The following is an 18489-nucleotide window of genomic DNA, read 5'->3' as shown; positions in this document are numbered from 1 at the left end:
CTGCCAGCTTGCTAAGCCTGACTGTAGGCCTGGCCTTTCCCACTGAGCGTGCTCTGTGTGTGCCTTGTTGCCCGCCTTGCTTGAAAGGTTGTAGCTGGGAGAAAGGGGCCTGTGTGTCTGGGCTTGTGCCCCCTGGGATCCGTCCCTGGGGGTGTCAGTGCGGGCAGGCAGAGGAGGGCTGTTTGGGAGAGCAGGCCATTTTCCTGGCAGCCCTGGCTGAGAGCTCGCCGGTCCTGTGACGAGAGGTGCCCTGCCTGGCTCCGCCGGTGCTTGTGTTGGCCCCTCCATCGTGGACCCCTGAGGTGGGGCTTGGGCTGTGGTGTGACGCATCCAAAGGAGAGCAGCGAATGCGGTGAAGGATCGAGAGAAGAAGCCTTAGAAGTAGCAGTTGAGGAAAGCGGGGCTACTGCGTTTTCAGAAGGTGGCGGCTGAGGGGAGGCCCTATCGGTGTCTCCAAGTACCTGAGAGGAGGCTGTAACGAGGAGGTTGTCAGTCTCTCATCCCTAGCAACAAGTGCTAGGGCAAGAGGAAAGGGCCTCATGTTGCGCCAGGCAAAGTTTAGTTTGGCTATGATGAGAAATTTCTTCACCGAGAGGGTTATCAAGCACTGGAAGGGGCTGCCCAGGGCAGTGGTTGAGTCACCATTGTGGGAGGTGTTTAAAAGACACGTAGTCGTGGCGCTTAGGGACATGGATTAGTGGTGGCCTTGGCACTATTAGGTTAACGGTTGGACTCGATAACGTTAAGGGTCTTTTGCAACCGAAGTGACTCTTATGATTGTGTATGAGGCAGCGTGCGAGGGCAGGTGAGTTTCTGGAGAGCCCGTATGTGTGCTGAAAGGCGGAGCAGGGCTGGGAGCGGCAGGCAGGGGAAGCTGGCACTCCTGGGCCTTTGGTGGGGTCTGTGCTTGGGGCGAGTGTCGAGGGGTGAGGCCAGTTCTCTGCGCAGAGCTTGACAGGGTGAAAGGGAATTTGGCGATTGCCGAGGGGAGCTGGGTTTGAGCATGCGGCACGGGGCTGCAGAGCCGAGGCTGTGGTGGTGGTGGTGGTGCGTGCGGAAGGGTTGATGAGTGGCAAGGCCTGCCCCCGCTGAGGCAAGGTGAGTGTTTTTCAGGCTGTTTGTCAGGTGATCTGTGGTTGTTGCTGAGGAAGATGAAGGGAGGTAGGAAGGAGTGGTGTGGGAGTGGGTGTTTGTAAGTGCCCGGGGCCTGTCATGCTGCTCCCAGGAATGCCGAGGCATCTGGCATTGCGGAGGCCTCCTTGTGAGGCCGCTGTGCATTTTCCTGGAAAGGTCATAGTGCCTGGGGGCAGCTCCTGAAGAGTGGAAGGGAGCTGGTACCCCTCGTGTCCCGCAGAAGATGGTGCGGGAGGCTCTGGGAAAGCAGAGGCCGGTGAGCCTGAGCCTGTTCCCGGGGCAGGTGATGGAAGCAATGCTGCTGGAAATCACTGCCAAGGCCAGGACGGACGGAAGGTGTTGGGGGGTGTTTGGCGTGGATTTTGGAAGGGCAAATCATGCTTGAGTGAGCTGCGTGTCTTCCGCGTTGAGGCGAGTGGGCGTTGGGCGAGGGGAGAGCAGTGGCTGTTGCTGAGGCGTACTTGAAGGAAGCCTTTGTCGCTGTCTCCTGGTACGTGCTCCTAGACGAGCTGAGAAAGTGCGGGCTGCGTAAGCGGCCGCTGCGGTGGCCTGCAAAGCGGCTGAAGGGCTGTGCCCAGAGGCTTGCGATCAGTGGTAGGACAAGAGGCCATGTTCAGAAGTGAAAGCATCTGGAATTGCCCGGGCAAAGGCGGCAGGGCTTTTTCAGTGTGAGGGTGGTCAAAGAGTGGAAGAGGTGGTGGCGGCTCCATTCTCGGAGGTACTGAAGATGCGAGTGGCTGTGGTCCCAGACAATCTGCTCTAGCTGGCCCTGCTTGAGCACTGGGGTGGAAGGACATGCTCTGCAGAGATTCCTGCCCATCTCTAAATGATTCTGTGATCCTTTTTTGCTGGGGAGGGTGCGGAAGAGAGTTAGTCAAGCGTGTGTTGGCACGGGGAGCCTCGGTCGGAGGTGTGCGCAGGGAGCGTTGTCGTATCAGAGGCTTTTTCTGAGCCACTGCTGGGCTTGTGTCATGCTGTGTATGCCTGCAGGTGCGAGTGTGTGTTGTCGCTGGTGGCCTGTGCCCTCGGAGAGGCTGAGTGCCCTTTTCCCCCCAACCCCGCCGGCCTGTTGAGGCCTGGCTTTGTGCCGTTTTAGAGTGGAAGAGCCTTGGGAGAAGAAAGGAGATGGAGGCGTGTGGTGCTGGGATGCAGGAGATTTTATTGAGGCAAAAGAGTGAAAAGGCAGGAGCACGCAGTGGAAGGGAACCGTTCTGAGGTGCAAGTAGGGCGACCGTCAGCCCAGGTCCTTTGCTTGCAGAAGATTTTGCCAGAGCACCGAGGTCTTCCTTTCCTGCGGTGGGAGCAGCGCGGGGGAGGTGCCCCGGTGGTCTTTGGCTTGTGAGCAGGCGTTTGCAGCGGAGAGTAGCGGACGTAGCAGTAGGGGCGATGCAAAGAAGACAGTGGGAGAAGAGGAGGAGGTAGGTGGGCCATGTATCCTGGCAGCCGGGGCTGGCCCCTTCCGTGCTACTTTGCTTGGTGCCTTGAAAGGAGGAAGTGCGGGTGGCAGATCCCCGTGCCAGCAGCAGGCGGGAGGTGCGTCCTCAGTCCATGCCGTGGCTTGCAGGGTGTGTGTGGTGTGGAGGGCCCTTAGCAGGGCAGGCAGGCTCTTCCGGCGCCATAGCAGCCCAGGCCTCCGAGGCCGTAACCGTAGCCAAAGCCGCCGGAGGAGATGGGCACTCCCTGGGAGCTGAGGATGTTGCCCACAGCAGCCGATGAGGAGGATCCGACGGCGGTGCTCTGGGGGAAGGAGGTGAGGATGGGTCCCGGCAGGGTGACCAGCACGGTGGAAGGCTGGATGACGACGCGGGAGTCCTCGCACTGCCTGACGCAGGGCTCGTTGCAGCTGTTAGCCAGCGGGGTGGGTCCGCAGGGGCTGCAGAAGTTGTTGCAGGCCATGTCTGCGGTGTGGAGTGTCCCTGTAAGAGAGGGTGTTGAGGAAGCGGAGGGTGTTGGGGGGCGCGAGGGGTGTCGTTACAGGAGGGCAAGGGAGTGTGGAGACGCGGTGTGGGGCTGCGGGGAGCGTGGTGGTGTTGAGTCGTGGGGGCTGCTGAGTCTGGTGTCAGCGCGTGCTGGAAGAGACGGGGCGTGTGGGGCAGGAGAAGGAGGGGAAGGGGCTTCAGGCTCACCTTGTTGACTGCGGGGGAGAAGGCGTCAGGAGAAGCGTGTGATGGAGAGAGGCGCTGGGCCGTCTTTTATGCTGGTCTGAGGGGGCGGGACAGGATGCGCGTGACGGCATTTTGCAGCAAGCAGCTGTTGCGTGCCAGAGCTTGGCAGGTAATGAGGTGGGGGGTGTGTCCCTTCCCACAACGCTCCCTTCTCATGTCCTCCTCTTGAGGACGTGTCCGTCTGTCCCTGGCGTCAGCTTTGAAGTGAGAGCAGGTATCTGGGAGGATTTGCATGGAAGGTGCGTGTCAGGGCATTTGGCAGACGTGGCCAAAGCATAGGAGAGGTGGGGTGTTGTCAGTGAGGTCATGCCGTGGCACTCGTGTGGTGTGGTTTGCGGGTGCGTTGCGAAGAGGGGCCCCCACTTGTTCATGGGCCTGGAAGGCTGTTGTGGGCTTTGGAGGTGTGCCAGGCATGAGTGTCGGCCCCTTCCATGGCATTTGGTCCCTGCCTGCCTTGCTGCCAGCTTGCTAAGCCTGACTGTAGGCCTGGCCTTTCCCACTGAGCGTGCTCTGTGTGTGCCTTGTTGCCCGCCTTGCTTGAAAGGTTGTAGCTGGGAGAAAGGGGCCTGCGTGTCTGGGCTTGTGCCCCCTGGGATCCGTCCCTGGGGGTGTCAGTGCGGGCAGGCAGAGGAGGGCTGTTTGGGAGAGCAGGCCATTTTCCTGGCAGCCCTGGCTGAGAGCTCGCCGGTCCTGTGACGAGAGGTGCCCTGCCTGGCTCCGCCGGTGCTTGTGTTGGCCCCTCCATCGTGGACCCCTGAGGTGGGGCTTGGGCTGTGGTGTGACGCATCCAAAGGAGAGCAGCGAATGCGGTGAAGGATCGAGAGAAGAAGCCTTAGAAGTAGCAGTTGAGGGAAGCGGGGCTACTGCGTTTTCAGAAGGTGGTGGCTGAGGGGAGGCCCTATCGGTGTCTCCAAGTACCTGAGAGGAGGCTGTAACAAGGAGGTTGTCAGTCTCTCATCCCTAGCAACAAGTGCTAGGGCAAGAGGAAAGGGCCTCATGTTGCGCCAGGCAAAGTTTAGTTTGGCTATGATGAGAAATTTCTTCACCGAGAGGGTTATCAAGCACTGGAAGGGGCTGCCCAGGGCAGTGGTTGAGTCACCATTGTGGGAGGTGTTTAAAAGACATGTAGACGTGGCGCTTAGGGACATGGATTAGTGGTGGCCTTGGCACTATTAGGTTAACGGTTGGACTCGATAACGTTAAGGGTCTTTTGCAACCGAAGTGACTCTTATGATTGTGTATGAGGCAGCGTGCGAGGGCAGGTGAGTTTCTGGAGAGCCCGTATGTGTGCTGAAAGGCGGAGCAGGGCTGGGAGCGGCAGGCAGGGGAGGCTGGCACTCCTGGGCCTTTGGTGGGGTCTGTGCTTGGGGCGAGTGTCGAGGGGTGAGGCCAGTTCTCTGCGCAGAGCTTGACAGGGTGAAAGGGAATTTGGCGATTGCCGAGGGGAGCTGGGTTTGAGCATGCGGCACGGGGCTGCAGAGCCGAGGCTGTGGTGGTGGTGGTGGTGCGTGCAGAAGGGTTGATGAGTGGCAAGGCCTGCCCCCGCTGAGGCAAGGTGAGTGTTTTTCAGGCTGTTTGTCAGGTGATCTGTGGTTGTTGCTGAGGAAGATGAAGGGAGGTAGGAAGGAGTGGTGTGGGAGTGGGTGTTTGTAAGTGCCCGGGGCCTGTCGTGCTGCTCCCAGGAATGCCGAGGCATCTGGCATTGCGGAGGCCTCCTTGTGAGGCCGCTGTGCATTTTCCTGGAAAGGTCATAGTGCCTGGGGGCAGCTCCTGAAGAGTGGAAGGGAGCTGGTACCCCTCGTGTCCCGCAGAAGATGGTGCGGGAGGCTCTGGGAAAGCAGAGGCCGGTGAGCCTGAGCCTGTTCCCGGGGCAGGTGATGGAAGCAATGCTGCTGGAAATCACTGCCAAGGCCAGGACGGACGGAAGGTGTTGGGGGGTGTTTGGCGTGGATTTTGGAAGGGCAAATCATGCTTGAGTGAGCTGCGTGTCTTCCGCGTTGAGGCGAGTGGGCGTTGGGCGAGGGGAGAGCAGTGGCTGTTGCTGAGGCGTACTTGAAGGAAGCCTTTGTCGCTGTCTCCTGGTACGTGCTCCTAGACGAGCTGAGAAAGTGCGGGCTGCGTAAGCGGCCGCTGTGGTGGCCTGCAAAGCGGCTGAAGGGCTGTGCCCAGAGGCTTGCGATCAGTGGTAGGACAAGAGGCCATGTTCAGAAGTGAAAGCATCTGGAATTGCCCGGGCAAAGGCGGCAGGGCTTTTTCAGTGTGAGGGTGGTCAAAGAGTGGAAGAGGTGGTGGCGGCTCCATTCTCGGAGGTACTGAAGATGCGAGTGGCTGTGGTCCCAGACAATCTGCTCTAGCTGGCCCTGCTTGAGCACTGGGGTGGAAGGACATGCTCTGCAGAGATTCCTGCCCATCTCTAAATGATTCTGTGATCCTTTTTTGCTGGGGAGGGTGCGGAAGAGAGTTAGTCAAGCGTGTGTTGGCACGGGGAGCCTCGGTCGGAGGTGTGCGCAGGGAGCGTTGTCGTATCAGAGGCTTTTTCTGAGCCACTGCTGGGCTTGTGTCATGCTGTGTATGCCTGCAGGTGCGAGTGTGTGTTGTCGCTGGTGGCCTGTGCCCTCGGAGAGGCTGAGTGCCCTTTTCCCCCCAACCCCGCCGGCCTGTTGAGGCCTGGCTTTGTGCCGTTTTAGAGTGGAAGAGCCTTGGGAGAAGAAAGGAGATGGAGGCGTATGGTGCTGGGATGCAGGAGATTTTATTGAGGCAAAAGAGTGAAAAGGCAGGAGCACGCAGTGGAAGGGAACCGTTCTGAGGTGCAAGTAGGGCGACCGTCAGCCCAGGTCCTTTGCTTGCAGAAGATTTTGCCAGAGCACCGAGGTCTTCCTTTCCTGCGGTGGGAGCAGCGCGGGGGAGGTGCCCCGGTGGTCTTTGGCTTGTGAGCAGGCGTTTGCAGCGGAGAGTAGCGGACGTAGCAGTAGGGGCGATGCAAAGAAGACAGTGGGAGAAGAGGAGGAGGTAGGTGGGCCATGTATCCTGGCAGCCGGGGCTGGCCCCTTCCGTGCTACTTTGCTTGGTGCCTTGAGAGGAGGAGGTGCGGGTGGCAGATCCCCGTGCCAGCAGCAGGCGGGAGGTGCGTCCTCAGTCCATGCCGTGGCTTGCAGGGTGTGTGTGGTGTGGAGGGCCCTTAGCAGGGCAGGCAGGCTCTTCCGGCGCCATAGCAGCCCAGGCCTCCGAGGCCGTAACCGTAGCCAAAGCTGCCGGAGGAGATGGGCACTCCCTGGGAGCTGAGGATGTTGCCCACAGCAGCCGATGAGGAGGATCCGACGGCGGTGCTCTGGGGGAAGGAGGTGAGGATGGGTCCCGGCAGGGTGACCAGCACGGTGGAAGGCTGGATGACGACGCGGGAGTCCTCGCACTGCCTGACGCAGGGCTCGTTGCAGCTGTTAGCCAGCGGGGTGGGTCCGCAGGGGCTGCAGAAGTTGTTGCAGGCCATGTCTGCGGTGTGGAGTGTCCCTGTAAGAGAGGGTGTTGAGGAAGCGGAGGGTGTTGGGGGGCGCGAGGGGTGTCGTTACAGGAGGGCAAGGGAGTGTGGAGACGCGGTGTGGGGCTGCGGGGAGCGTGGTGGTGTTGAGTCGTGGGGGCTGCTGAGTCTGGTGTCAGCGCGTGCTGGAAGAGACGGGGCGTGTGGGGCAGGAGAAGGAGGGGAAGGGGCTTCAGGCTCACCTTGTTGACTGCGGGGGAGAAGGCGTCAGGAGAAGCGTGTGATGGAGAGAGGCGCTGGGCCATCTTTTATGCTGGTCTGAGGGGGCGGGACAGGATGCGCGTGACGGCATTTTGCAGCAAGCAGCTGTTGCGTGCCAGAGCTTGGCAGGTAATGAGGTGGGGGGTGTGTCCCTTCCCACAACGCTCCCTTCTCATGTCGTCCTCTTGAGGACGTGTCCGTCTGTCCCTGGCGTCAGCTTTGAAGTGAGAGCAGGTATCTGGGAGGATTTGCATGGAAGGTGCGTGTCAGGGCATTTGGCAGACGTGGCCAAAGCATAGGAGAGGTGGGGTGTTGTCAGTGAGGTCATGCCGTGGCACTCGTGTGGTGTGGTTTGCGGGTGCGTTGCGAAGAGGGGCCCCCACTTGTTCATGGGCCTGGACGGCTGTTGTGGGCTTTGGAGGTGTGCCGGGCATGAGTGTCGGCCCCTTCCATGGCATTTGGTCCCTGCCCGCCTTGCTGCCAGCTTGCTAAGCCTGACTGTAGGCCTGGCCTTTCCCACTGAGCGTGCTCTGTGTGTGCCTTGTTGCCCGCCTTGCTTGAAAGGTTGTAGCTGGGAGAAAGGGGCCTGCGTGTCTGGGCTTGTGCCCCCTGGGATCCGTCCCTGGGGGTGTCAGTGCGGGCAGGCAGAGGAGGGCTGTTTGGGAGAGCAGGCCATTTTCCTGGCAGCCCTGGCTGAGAGCTCGCCGGTCCTGTGACGAGAGGTGCCCTGCCTGGCTCCGCCGGTGCTTGTGTTGGCCCCTCCATCGTGGACCCCTGAGGTGGGGCTTGGGCTGTGGTGTGACGCATCCAAAGGAGAGCAGCGAATGCGGTGAAGGATCGAGAGAAGAAGCCTTAGAAGTAGCGGTTGAGGGAAGCGGGGCTACTGCGTTTTCAGAAGGTGGCGGCTGAGGGGAGGCCCTATCGGTGTCTCCAAGTACCTGAGAGGAGGCTGTAACGAGGAGGTTGTCAGTCTCTCATCCCTAGCAACAAGTGCTAGGGCAAGAGGAAAGGGCCTCATGTTGCGCCAGGCAAAGTTTAGTTTGGCTATGATGAGAAATTTCTTCACCGAGAGGGTTATCAAGCACTGGAAGGGGCTGCCCAGGGCAGTGGTTGAGTCACCATTGTGGGAGGTGTTTAAAAGACACGTAGACGTGGCGCTTAGGGACATGGATTAGTGGTGGCCTTGGCACTATTAGGTTAACGGTTGGACTCGATAACGTTAAGGGTCTTTTGCAACCGAAGTGACTCTTATGATTGTGTATGAGGCAGCGTGCGAGGGCAGGTGAGTTTCTGGAGAGCCCGTATGTGTGCTGAAAGGCGGAGCAGGGCTGGGAGCGGCAGGCAGGGGAGGCTGGCACTCCTGGGCCTTTGGTGGGGTCTGTGCTTGGGGCGAGTGTCGAGGGGTGAGGCCAGTTCTCTGCGCAGAGCTTGACAGGGTGAAAGGGAATTTGGCGATTGCCGAGGGGAGCTGGGTTTGAGCATGCGGCACGGGGCTGCAGAGCCGAGGCTGTGGTGGTGGTGGTGGTGCGTGCGGAAGGGTTGATGAGTGGCAAGGCCTGCCCCCGCTGAGGCAAGGTGAGTGTTTTTCAGGCTGTTTGTCAGGTGATCTGTAGTTGTTGCTGAGGAAGATGAAGGGAGGTAGGAAGGAGTGGTGTGGGAGTGGGTGTTTGTAAGTGCCCGGGGCCTGTCGTGCTGCTCCCAGGAATGCCGAGGCATCTGGCATTGCGGAGGCCTCCTTGTGAGGCCGCTGTGCATTTTCCTGGAAAGGTCATAGTGCCTGGGGGCAGCTCCTGAAGAGTGGAAGGGAGCTGGTACCCCTCGTGTCCCGCAGAAGATGGTGCGGGAGGCTCTGGGAAAGCAGAGGCCGGTGAGCCTGAGCCTGTTCCCGGGGCAGGTGATGGAAGCAATGCTGCTGGAAATCACTGCCAAGGCCAGGACGGACGGAAGGTGTTGGGGGGTGTTTGGCGTGGATTTTGGAAGGGCAAATCATGCTTGAGTGAGCTGCGTGTCTTCCGCGTTGAGGCGAGTGGGCGTTGGGCGAGGGGAGAGCAGTGGCTGTTGCTGAGGCGTACTTGAAGGAAGCCTTTGTCGCTGTCTCCTGGTACGTGCTCCTAGACGAGCTGAGAAAGTGCGGGCTGCGTAAGCGGCCGCTGCGGTGGCCTGCAAAGCGGCTGAAGGGCTGTGCCCAGAGGCTTGCGATCAGTGGTAGGACAAGAGGCCATGTTCAGAAGTGAAAGCATCTGGAATTGCCCGGGCAAAGGCGGCAGGGCTTTTTCAGTGTGAGGGTGGTCAAAGAGTGGAAGAGGTGGTGGCGGCTCCATTCTCGGAGGTACTGAAGACGCGAGTGGCTGTGGTCCCAGACAATCTGCTCTAGCTGGCCCTGCTTGAGCACTGGGGTGGAAGGACATGCTCTGCAGAGATTCCTGCCCATCTCTAAATGATTCTGTGATCCTTTTTTGCTGGGGAGGGTGCGGAAGAGAGTTAGTCAAGCGTGTGTTGGCACGGGGAGCCTCGGTCGGAGGTGTGCGCAGGGAGCGTTGTCGTATCAGAGGCTTTTTCTGAGCCAGTGCTGGGCTTGTGTCATGCTGTGTATGCCTGCAGGTGCGAGTGTGTGTTGTCGCTGGTGGCCTGTGCCCTCGGAGAGGCTGAGTGCCCTTTTCCCCCCAACCCCGCCGGCCTGTTGAGGCCTGGCTTTGTGCCGTTTTAGAGTGGAAGAGCCTTGGGAGAAGAAAGGAGATGGAGGCGTGTGGTGCTGGGATGCAGGAGATTTTATTGAGGCAAAAGAGTGAAAAGGCAGGAGCACGCAGTGGAAGGGAACCGTTCTGAGGTGCAAGTAGGGCGACCGTCAGCCCAGGTCCTTTGCTTGCAGAAGATTTTGCCAGAGCACCGAGGTCTTCCTTTCCTGCGGTGGGAGCAGCGTGGGGGAGGTGCCCCGGTGGTCTTTGGCTTGTGAGCAGGCGTTTGCAGCGGAGAGTAGCGGACGTAGCAGTAGGGGCGATGCAAAGAAGACAGTGGGAGAAGAGGAGGAGGTAGGTGGGCCATGTATCCTGGCAGCCGGGGCTGGCCCCTTCCGTGCTACTTTGCTTGGTGCCTTGAGAGGAGGAGGTGCGGGTGGCAGGTCCCCGTGCCAGCAGCAGGCGGGAGGTGCGTCCTCAGTCCATGCCGTGGCTTGCAGGGTGTGTGTGGTGTGGAGGGCCCTTAGCAGGGCAGGCAGGCTCTTCCGGCGCCATAGCAGCCCAGGCCTCCGAGGCCGTAACCGTAGCCAAAGCCGCCGGAGGAGATGGGCACTCCCTGGGAGCTGAGGATGTTGCCCACAGCAGCCGATGAGGAGGATCCGACGGCGGTGCTCTGGGGGAAGGAGGTGAGGATGGGTCCCGGCAGGGTGACCAGCACGGTGGAAGGCTGGATGACGACGCGGGAGTCCTCGCACTGCCTGACGCAGGGCTCGTTGCAGCTGTTAGCCAGCGGGGTGGGTCCGCAGGGGCTGCAGAAGTTGTTGCAGGCCATGTCTGCGGTGTGGAGTGTCCCTGTAAGAGAGGGTGTTGAGGAAGCGGAGGGTGTTGGGGGGCGCGAGGGGTGTCGTTACAGGAGGGCAAGGGAGTGTGGAGACGCGGTGTGGGGCTGCGGGGAGCGTGGTGGTGTTGAGTCGTGGGGGCTGCTGAGTCTGGTGTCAGCGCGTGCTGGAAGAGACGGGGCGTGTGGGGCAGGAGAAGGAGGGGAAGGGGCTTCAGGCTCACCTTGTTGACTGTGGGGGAGAAGGCGTCAGGAGAAGCGTGTGATGGAGAGAGGCGCTGGGCCGTCTTTTATGCTGGTCTGAGGGGGCGGGACAGGCTTTGCGCGTGACGGCATTTTGCAGCAAGCAGCTGTTGCGTGCCAGAGCTTGGCAGGTAATGAGGTGGGGGGTGTGTCCCTTCCCACAACGCTCCCTTCTCATGTCCTCCTCTTGAGGACGTGTCCGTCTGTCCCTGGCGTCAGCTTTGAAGTGAGAGCAGGTATCTGGGAGGATTTGCATGGAAGGTGCGTGTCAGGGCATTTGGCAGACGTGGCCAAAGCATAGGAGAGGTGGGGTGTTGTCAGTGAGGTCATGCCGTGGCACTCGTGTGGTGTGGTTTGCGGGTGCGTTGCGAAGAGGGGCCCCCACGTGTTCATGGGCCTGGAAGGCTGTTGTGGGCTTTGGAGGTGTGCCGGGCATGAGTGTCGGCCCCTTCCATGGCATTTGGTCCCTGCCTGCCTTGCTGCCAGCTTGCTAAGCCTGACTGTAGGCCTGGCCTTTCCCACTGAGCGTGCTCTGTGTGTGCCTTGTTGCCCGCCTTGCTTGAAAGGTTGTAGCTGGGAGAAAGGGGCCTGCGTGTCTGGGCTTGTGCCCCCTGGGATCCGTCCCTGGGGGTGTCAGTGCGGGCAGGCAGAGGAGGGCTGTTTGGGAGAGCAGGCCATTTTCCTGGCAGCCCTGGCTGAGAGCTCGCCGGTCCTGTGACGAGAGGTGCCCTGCCTGGCTCCGCCGGTGCTTGTGTTGGCCCCTCCATCGTGGACCCCTGAGGTGGGGCTTGGGCTGTGGTGTGACGCATCCAAAGGAGAGCAGCGAATGCGGTGAAGGATCGAGAGAAGAAGCCTTAGAAGTAGCAGTTGAGGAAAGCGGGGCTACTGCGTTTTCAGAAGGTGGCGGCTGAGGGGAGGCCCTATCGGTGTCTCCAAGTACCTGAGAGGAGGCTGTAACGAGGAGGTTGTCAGTCTCTCATCCCTAGCAACAAGTGCTAGGGCAAGAGGAAAGGGCCTCATGTTGCGCCAGGCAAAGTTTAGTTTGGCTATGATGAGAAATTTCTTCACCGAGAGGGTTATCAAGCACTGGAAGGGGCTGCCCAGGGCAGTGGTTGAGTCACCATTGTGGGAGGTGTTTAAAAGACACGTAGTCGTGGCGCTTAGGGACATGGATTAGTGGTGGCCTTGGCACTATTAGGTTAACGGTTGGACTCGATAACGTTAAGGGTCTTTTGCAACCGAAGTGACTCTTATGATTGTGTATGAGGCAGCGTGCGAGGGCAGGTGAGTTTCTGGAGAGCCCGTATGTGTGCTGAAAGGCGGAGCAGGGCTGGGAGCGGCAGGCAGGGGAAGCTGGCACTCCTGGGCCTTTGGTGGGGTCTGTGCTTGGGGCGAGTGTCGAGGGGTGAGGCCAGTTCTCTGCGCAGAGCTTGACAGGGTGAAAGGGAATTTGGCGATTGCCGAGGGGAGCTGGGTTTGAGCATGCGGCACGGGGCTGCAGAGCCGAGGCTGTGGTGGTGGTGGTGGTGCGTGCGGAAGGGTTGATGAGTGGCAAGGCCTGCCCCCGCTGAGGCAAGGTGAGTGTTTTTCAGGCTGTTTGTCAGGTGATCTGTGGTTGTTGCTGAGGAAGATGAAGGGAGGTAGGAAGGAGTGGTGTGGGAGTGGGTGTTTGTAAGTGCCCGGGGCCTGTCATGCTGCTCCCAGGAATGCCGAGGCATCTGGCATTGCGGAGGCCTCCTTGTGAGGCCGCTGTGCATTTTCCTGGAAAGGTCATAGTGCCTGGGGGCAGCTCCTGAAGAGTGGAAGGGAGCTGGTACCCCTCGTGTCCCGCAGAAGATGGTGCGGGAGGCTCTGGGAAAGCAGAGGCCGGTGAGCCTGAGCCTGTTCCCGGGGCAGGTGATGGAAGCAATGCTGCTGGAAATCACTGCCAAGGCCAGGACGGACGGAAGGTGTTGGGGGGTGTTTGGCGTGGATTTTGGAAGGGCAAATCATGCTTGAGTGAGCTGCGTGTCTTCCGCGTTGAGGCGAGTGGGCGTTGGGCGAGGGGAGAGCAGTGGCTGTTGCTGAGGCGTACTTGAAGGAAGCCTTTGTCGCTGTCTCCTGGTACGTGCTCCTAGACGAGCTGAGAAAGTGCGGGCTGCGTAAGCGGCCGCTGCGGTGGCCTGCAAAGCGGCTGAAGGGCTGTGCCCAGAGGCTTGCGATCAGTGGTAGGACAAGAGGCCATGTTCAGAAGTGAAAGCATCTGGAATTGCCCGGGCAAAGGCGGCAGGGCTTTTTCAGTGTGAGGGTGGTCAAAGAGTGGAAGAGGTGGTGGCGGCTCCATTCTCGGAGGTACTGAAGATGCGAGTGGCTGTGGTCCCAGACAATCTGCTCTAGCTGGCCCTGCTTGAGCACTGGGGTGGAAGGACATGCTCTGCAGAGATTCCTGCCCATCTCTAAATGATTCTGTGATCCTTTTTTGCTGGGGAGGGTGCGGAAGAGAGTTAGTCAAGCGTGTGTTGGCACGGGGAGCCTCGGTCGGAGGTGTGCGCAGGGAGCGTTGTCGTATCAGAGGCTTTTTCTGAGCCAGTGCTGGGCTTGTGTCATGCTGTGTATGCCTGCAGGTGCGAGTGTGTGTTGTCGCTGGTGGCCTGTGCCCTCGGAGAGGCTGAGTGCCCTTTTCCCCCCAACCCCGCCGGCCTGTTGAGGCCTGGCTTTGTGCCGTTTTAGAGTGGAAGAGCCTTGGGAGAAGAAAGGAGATGGAGGCGTGTGGTGCTGGGATGCAGGAGATTTTATTGAGGCAAAAGAGTGAAAAGGCAGGAGCACGCAGTGGAAGGGAACCGTTCTGAGGTGCAAGTAGGGCGACCGTCAGCCCAGGTCCTTTGCTTGCAGAAGATTTTGCCAGAGCACCGAGGTCTTCCTTTCCTGCGGTGGGAGCAGCGCGGGGGAGGTGCCCCGGTGGTCTTTGGCTTGTGAGCAGGCGTTTGCAGCGGAGAGTAGCGGACGTAGCAGTAGGGGCGATGCAAAGAAGACAGTGGGAGAAGAGGAGGAGGTAGGTGGGCCATGTATCCTGGCAGCCGGGGCTGGCCCCTTCCGTGCTACTTTGCTTGGTGCCTTGAAAGGAGGAAGTGCGGGTGGCAGATCCCCGTGCCAGCAGCAGGCGGGAGGTGCGTCCTCAGTCCATGCCGTGGCTTGCAGGGTGTGTGTGGTGTGGAGGGCCCTTAGCAGGGCAGGCAGGCTCTTCCGGCGCCATAGCAGCCCAGGCCTCCGAGGCCGTAACCGTAGCCAAAGCCGCCGGAGGAGATGGGCACTCCCTGGGAGCTGAGGATGTTGCCCACAGCAGCCGATGAGGAGGATCCGACGGCGGTGCTCTGGGGGAAGGAGGTGAGGATGGGTCCCGGCAGGGTGACCAGCACGGTGGAAGGCTGGATGACGACGCGGGAGTCCTCGCACTGCCTGACGCAGGGCTCGTTGCAGCTGTTAGCCAGCGGGGTGGGTCCGCAGGGGCTGCAGAAGTTGTTGCAGGCCATGTCTGCGGTGTGGAGTGTCCCTGTAAGAGAGGGTGTTGAGGAAGCGGAGGGTGTTGGGGGGCGCGAGGGGTGTCGTTACAGGAGGGCAAGGGAGTGTGGAGACGCGGTGTGGGGCTGCGGGGAGCGTGGTGGTGTTGAGTCGTGGGGGCTGCTGAGTCTGGTGTCAGCGCGTGCTGGAAGAGACGGGGCGTGTGGGGCAGGAGAAGGAGGGGAAGGGGCTTCAGGCTCACCTTGTTGACTGCGGGGGAGAAGGCGTCAGGAGAAGCGTGTGATGGAGAGAGGCGCTGGGCCGTCTTTTATGCTGGTCTGAGGGGGCGGGACAGGATGCGCGTGACGGCATTTTGCAGCAAGCAGCTGTTGCGTGCCAGAGCTTGGCAGGTAATGAGGTGGGGGGTGTGTCCCTTCCCACAACGCTCCCTTCTCATGTCCTCCTCTTGAGGACGTGTCCGTCTGTCCCTGGCGTCAGCTTTGAAGTGAGAGCAGGTATCTGGGAGGATTTGCATGGAAGGTGCGTGTCAGGGCATTTGGCAGACGTGGCCAAAGCATAGGAGAGGTGGGGTGTTGTCAGTGAGGTCATGCCGTGGCACTCGTGTGGTGTGGTTTGCGGGTGCGTTGCGAAGAGGGGCCCCCACTTGTTCATGGGCCTGGAAGGCTGTTGTGGGCTTTGGAGGTGTGCCAGGCATGAGTGTCGGCCCCTTCCATGGCATTTGGTCCCTGCCTGCCTTGCTGCCAGCTTGCTAAGCCTGACTGTAGGCCTGGCCTTTCCCACTGAGCGTGCTCTGTGTGTGCCTTGTTGCCCGCCTTGCTTGAAAGGTTGTAGCTGGGAGAAAGGGGCCTGCGTGTCTGGGCTTGTGCCCCCTGGGATCCGTCCCTGGGGGTGTCAGTGCGGGCAGGCAGAGGAGGGCTGTTTGGGAGAGCAGGCCATTTTCCTGGCAGCCCTGGCTGAGAGCTCGCCGGTCCTGTGACGAGAGGTGCCCTGCCTGGCTCCGCCGGTGCTTGTGTTGGCCCCTCCATCGTGGACCCCTGAGGTGGGGCTTGGGCTGTGGTGTGACGCATCCAAAGGAGAGCAGCGAATGCGGTGAAGGATCGAGAGAAGAAGCCTTAGAAGTAGCAGTTGAGGGAAGCGGGGCTACTGCGTTTTCAGAAGGTGGTGGCTGAGGGGAGGCCCTATCGGTGTCTCCAAGTACCTGAGAGGAGGCTGTAACAAGGAGGTTGTCAGTCTCTCATCCCTAGCAACAAGTGCTAGGGCAAGAGGAAAGGGCCTCATGTTGCGCCAGGCAAAGTTTAGTTTGGCTATGATGAGAAATTTCTTCACCGAGAGGGTTATCAAGCACTGGAAGGGGCTGCCCAGGGCAGTGGTTGAGTCACCATTGTGGGAGGTGTTTAAAAGACATGTAGACGTGGCGCTTAGGGACATGGATTAGTGGTGGCCTTGGCACTATTAGGTTAACGGTTGGACTCGATAACGTTAAGGGTCTTTTGCAACCGAAGTGACTCTTATGATTGTGTATGAGGCAGCGTGCGAGGGCAGGTGAGTTTCTGGAGAGCCCGTATGTGTGCTGAAAGGCGGAGCAGGGCTGGGAGCGGCAGGCAGGGGAGGCTGGCACTCCTGGGCCTTTGGTGGGGTCTGTGCTTGGGGCGAGTGTCGAGGGGTGAGGCCAGTTCTCTGCGCAGAGCTTGACAGGGTGAAAGGGAATTTGGCGATTGCCGAGGGGAGCTGGGTTTGAGCATGCGGCACGGGGCTGCAGAGCCGAGGCTGTGGTGGTGGTGGTGGTGCGTGCAGAAGGGTTGATGAGTGGCAAGGCCTGCCCCCGCTGAGGCAAGGTGAGTGTTTTTCAGGCTGTTTGTCAGGTGATCTGTGGTTGTTGCTGAGGAAGATGAAGGGAGGTAGGAAGGAGTGGTGTGGGAGTGGGTGTTTGTAAGTGCCCGGGGCCTGTCGTGCTGCTCCCAGGAATGCCGAGGCATCTGGCATTGCGGAGGCCTCCTTGTGAGGCCGCTGTGCATTTTCCTGGAAAGGTCATAGTGCCTGGGGGCAGCTCCTGAAGAGTGGAAGGGAGCTGGTACCCCTCGTGTCCCGCAGAAGATGGTGCGGGAGGCTCTGGGAAAGCAGAGGCCGGTGAGCCTGAGCCTGTTCCCGGGGCAGGTGATGGAAGCAATGCTGCTGGAAATCACTGCCAAGGCCAGGACGGACGGAAGGTGTTGGGGGGTGTTTGGCGTGGATTTTGGAAGGGCAAATCATGCTTGAGTGAGCTGCGTGTCTTCCGCGTTGAGGCGAGTGGGCGTTGGGCGAGGGGAGAGCAGTGGCTGTTGCTGAGGCGTACTTGAAGGAAGCCTTTGTCGCTGTCTCCTGGTACGTGCTCCTAGACGAGCTGAGAAAGTGCGGGCTGCGTAAGCGGCCGGTGCGGTGGCCTGCAAAGCGGCTGAAGGGCTGTGCCCAGAGGCTTGCGATCAGTGGTAGGACAAGAGGCCATGTTCAGAAGTGAAAGCATCTGGAATTGCCCGGGCAAAGGCGGCAGGGCTTTTTCAGTGTGAGGGTGGTCAAAGAGTGGAAGAGGTGGTGGCGGCTCCATTCTCGGAGGTACTGAAGACGCGAGTGGCTGTGGTCCCAGACAATCTGCTCTAGCTGGCCCTGCTTGAGCACTGGGGTGGAAGGACATGCTCTGCAGAGATTCCTGCCCATCTCTAAATGATTCTGTGATCCTTTTTTGCTGGGGAGGGTGCGGAAGAGAGTTAGTCAAGCGTGTGTTGGCACGGGGAGCCTCGGTCGGAGGTGTGCGCAGGGAGCGTTGTCGTATCAGAGGCTTTTTCTGAGCCAGTGCTGGGCTTGTGTCATGCTGTGTATGCCTGCAGGTGCGAGTGTGTGTTGTCGCTGGTGGCCTGTGCCCTCGGAGAGGCTGAGTGCCCTTTTCCCCCCAACCCCGCCGGCCTGTTGAGGCCTGGCTTTGTGCCGTTTTAGAGTGGAAGAGCCTTGGGAGAAGAAAGGAGATGGAGGCGTGTGGTGCTGGGATGCAGGAGATTTTATTGAGGCAAAAGAGTGAAAAGCAGGAGCACGCAGTGGAAGGGAACCGTTCTGAGGTGCAAGTAGGGCGACCGTCAGCCCAGGTCCTTTGCTTGCAGAAGATTTTGCCAGAGCACCGAGGTCTTCCTTTCCTGCGGTGGGAGCAGCGTGGGGGAGGTGCCCCAGTGGTCTTTGGCTTGTGAGCAGGCGTTTGCAGCGGAGAGTAGCGGACGTAGCAGTAGGGGCGATGCAAAGAAGACAGTGGGAGAAGAGGAGGAGGTAGGTGGGCCATGTATCCTGGCAGCCGGGGCTGGCCCCTTCCGTGCTACTTTGCTTGGTGCCTTGAGAGGAGGAGGTGCGGGTGGCAGGTCCCCGTGCCAGCAGCAGGCGGGAGGTGCGTCCTCAGTCCATGCCGTGGCTTGCAGGGTGTGTGTGGTGTGGAGGGCCCTTAGCAGGGCAGGCAGGCTCTTCCGGCGCCATAGCAGCCCAGGCCTCCGAGGCCGTAACCGTAGCCAAAGCCACCGGAGGAGACGGGCACTCCCTGGGAGCTGAGGATGTTGCCCACAGCAGCCGATGAGGAGGATCCGACGGCGGTGCTCTGGGGGAAGGAGGTGAGGATGGGTCCCGGCAGGGTGACCAGCACGGTGGAAGGCTGGATGACGACGCGGGAGTCCTCGCACTGCCTGACGCAGGGCTCGTTGCAGCTGTTAGCCAGCGGGGTGGGTCCGCAGGGGCTGCAGAAGTTGTTGCAGGCCATGTCTGCGGTGTGGAGTGTCCCTGTAAGAGAGGGTGTTGAGGAAGCGGAGGGTGTTGAGGGGCGCGAGGGGTGTCATTACAGGAGGGCAAGGGAGTGTGGAGGCGCGGTGTGGGGCTGCGGGGAGCGTGGTGGTGTTGAGTCGTGGGGGCTGCTGAGTCTGGTGTCAGCGCGTGCTGGAAGAGACGGGGCGTGTGGGGCAGGAGAAGGAGGGGAAGGGGCTTCAGGCTCACCTTGTTGACTGCGGGGGAGAAGGCGTCAGGAGAAGCGTGTGATGGAGAGAGGCGCTGGGCCGTCTTTTATGCTGGTCTGAGGGGGCGGGACAGGCTTTGCGCGTGACGGCATTTTGCAGCAAGCAGCTGTTGCGTGCCAGAGCTTGGCAGGTAATGAGGTGGGGGGTGTGTCCCTTCCCACAACGCTCCCTTCTCATGTCGTCC

The 18489-nt window shown here is 60.4% G+C and overlaps 5 protein-coding genes across 5 annotated transcripts; all 5 read right to left on the bottom strand.

Annotated features, from left to right (window-relative positions):
* Window positions 1–2721: 2721 nt before the first annotated feature.
* Window positions 2722–3030, bottom strand: LOC129784024 (feather keratin 1-like). The gene has a single exon (XM_055798823.1). It carries the CDS (start codon window positions 3028–3030, stop codon window positions 2722–2724), a length of 309 nt encoding a protein of 102 aa, XP_055654798.1.
* A 3447-nt stretch (window positions 3031–6477) lies between these two features.
* Window positions 6478–6786, bottom strand: LOC129784023 (feather keratin 1-like). The gene has a single exon (XM_055798813.1). The coding sequence runs from the start codon at window positions 6784–6786 to the stop codon at window positions 6478–6480; it is 309 nt and encodes a 102-aa protein (XP_055654788.1).
* Window positions 6787–10233: 3447 nt separating this feature from the next.
* Window positions 10234–10542, bottom strand: LOC129784022 (feather keratin 1-like). The gene has a single exon (XM_055798812.1). The coding sequence runs from the start codon at window positions 10540–10542 to the stop codon at window positions 10234–10236; it is 309 nt and encodes a 102-aa protein (XP_055654787.1).
* Window positions 10543–13991: 3449 nt separating this feature from the next.
* LOC129784021 (feather keratin 1-like) lies at window positions 13992–14300 on the bottom strand. The gene has a single exon (XM_055798810.1). The coding sequence runs from the start codon at window positions 14298–14300 to the stop codon at window positions 13992–13994; it is 309 nt and encodes a 102-aa protein (XP_055654785.1).
* Window positions 14301–17746: 3446 nt separating this feature from the next.
* LOC129784020 (feather keratin 1-like) lies at window positions 17747–18055 on the bottom strand. The gene has a single exon (XM_055798809.1). It carries the CDS (start codon window positions 18053–18055, stop codon window positions 17747–17749), a length of 309 nt encoding a protein of 102 aa, XP_055654784.1.
* Window positions 18056–18489: the final 434 nt, after the last annotated feature.

This window comes from Falco peregrinus, chromosome 3, assembly GCF_023634155.1.
Source record: "Falco peregrinus isolate bFalPer1 chromosome 3, bFalPer1.pri, whole genome shotgun sequence".
Taxonomy (NCBI): Eukaryota; Metazoa; Chordata; class Aves; order Falconiformes; family Falconidae; genus Falco; species Falco peregrinus.
The sequence above is the reverse complement of the archived record's forward strand: the minus strand, read 5'-3'. Positions and strand labels throughout refer to the sequence as shown.

Bases quoted from the DNA above. Each gene is read 5' to 3' on its own strand.
- LOC129784024 (XM_055798823.1), bottom strand. From the start codon at position 3,030: ATGGCCTGCAACAACTTCTGCAGCCCCTGCGGACCCACCCCGCTGGCT.
- LOC129784023 (XM_055798813.1), bottom strand. From the start codon at position 6,786: ATGGCCTGCAACAACTTCTGCAGCCCCTGCGGACCCACCCCGCTGGCT.
- LOC129784022 (XM_055798812.1), bottom strand. From the start codon at position 10,542: ATGGCCTGCAACAACTTCTGCAGCCCCTGCGGACCCACCCCGCTGGCT.
- LOC129784021 (XM_055798810.1), bottom strand. From the start codon at position 14,300: ATGGCCTGCAACAACTTCTGCAGCCCCTGCGGACCCACCCCGCTGGCT.
- LOC129784020 (XM_055798809.1), bottom strand. From the start codon at position 18,055: ATGGCCTGCAACAACTTCTGCAGCCCCTGCGGACCCACCCCGCTGGCT.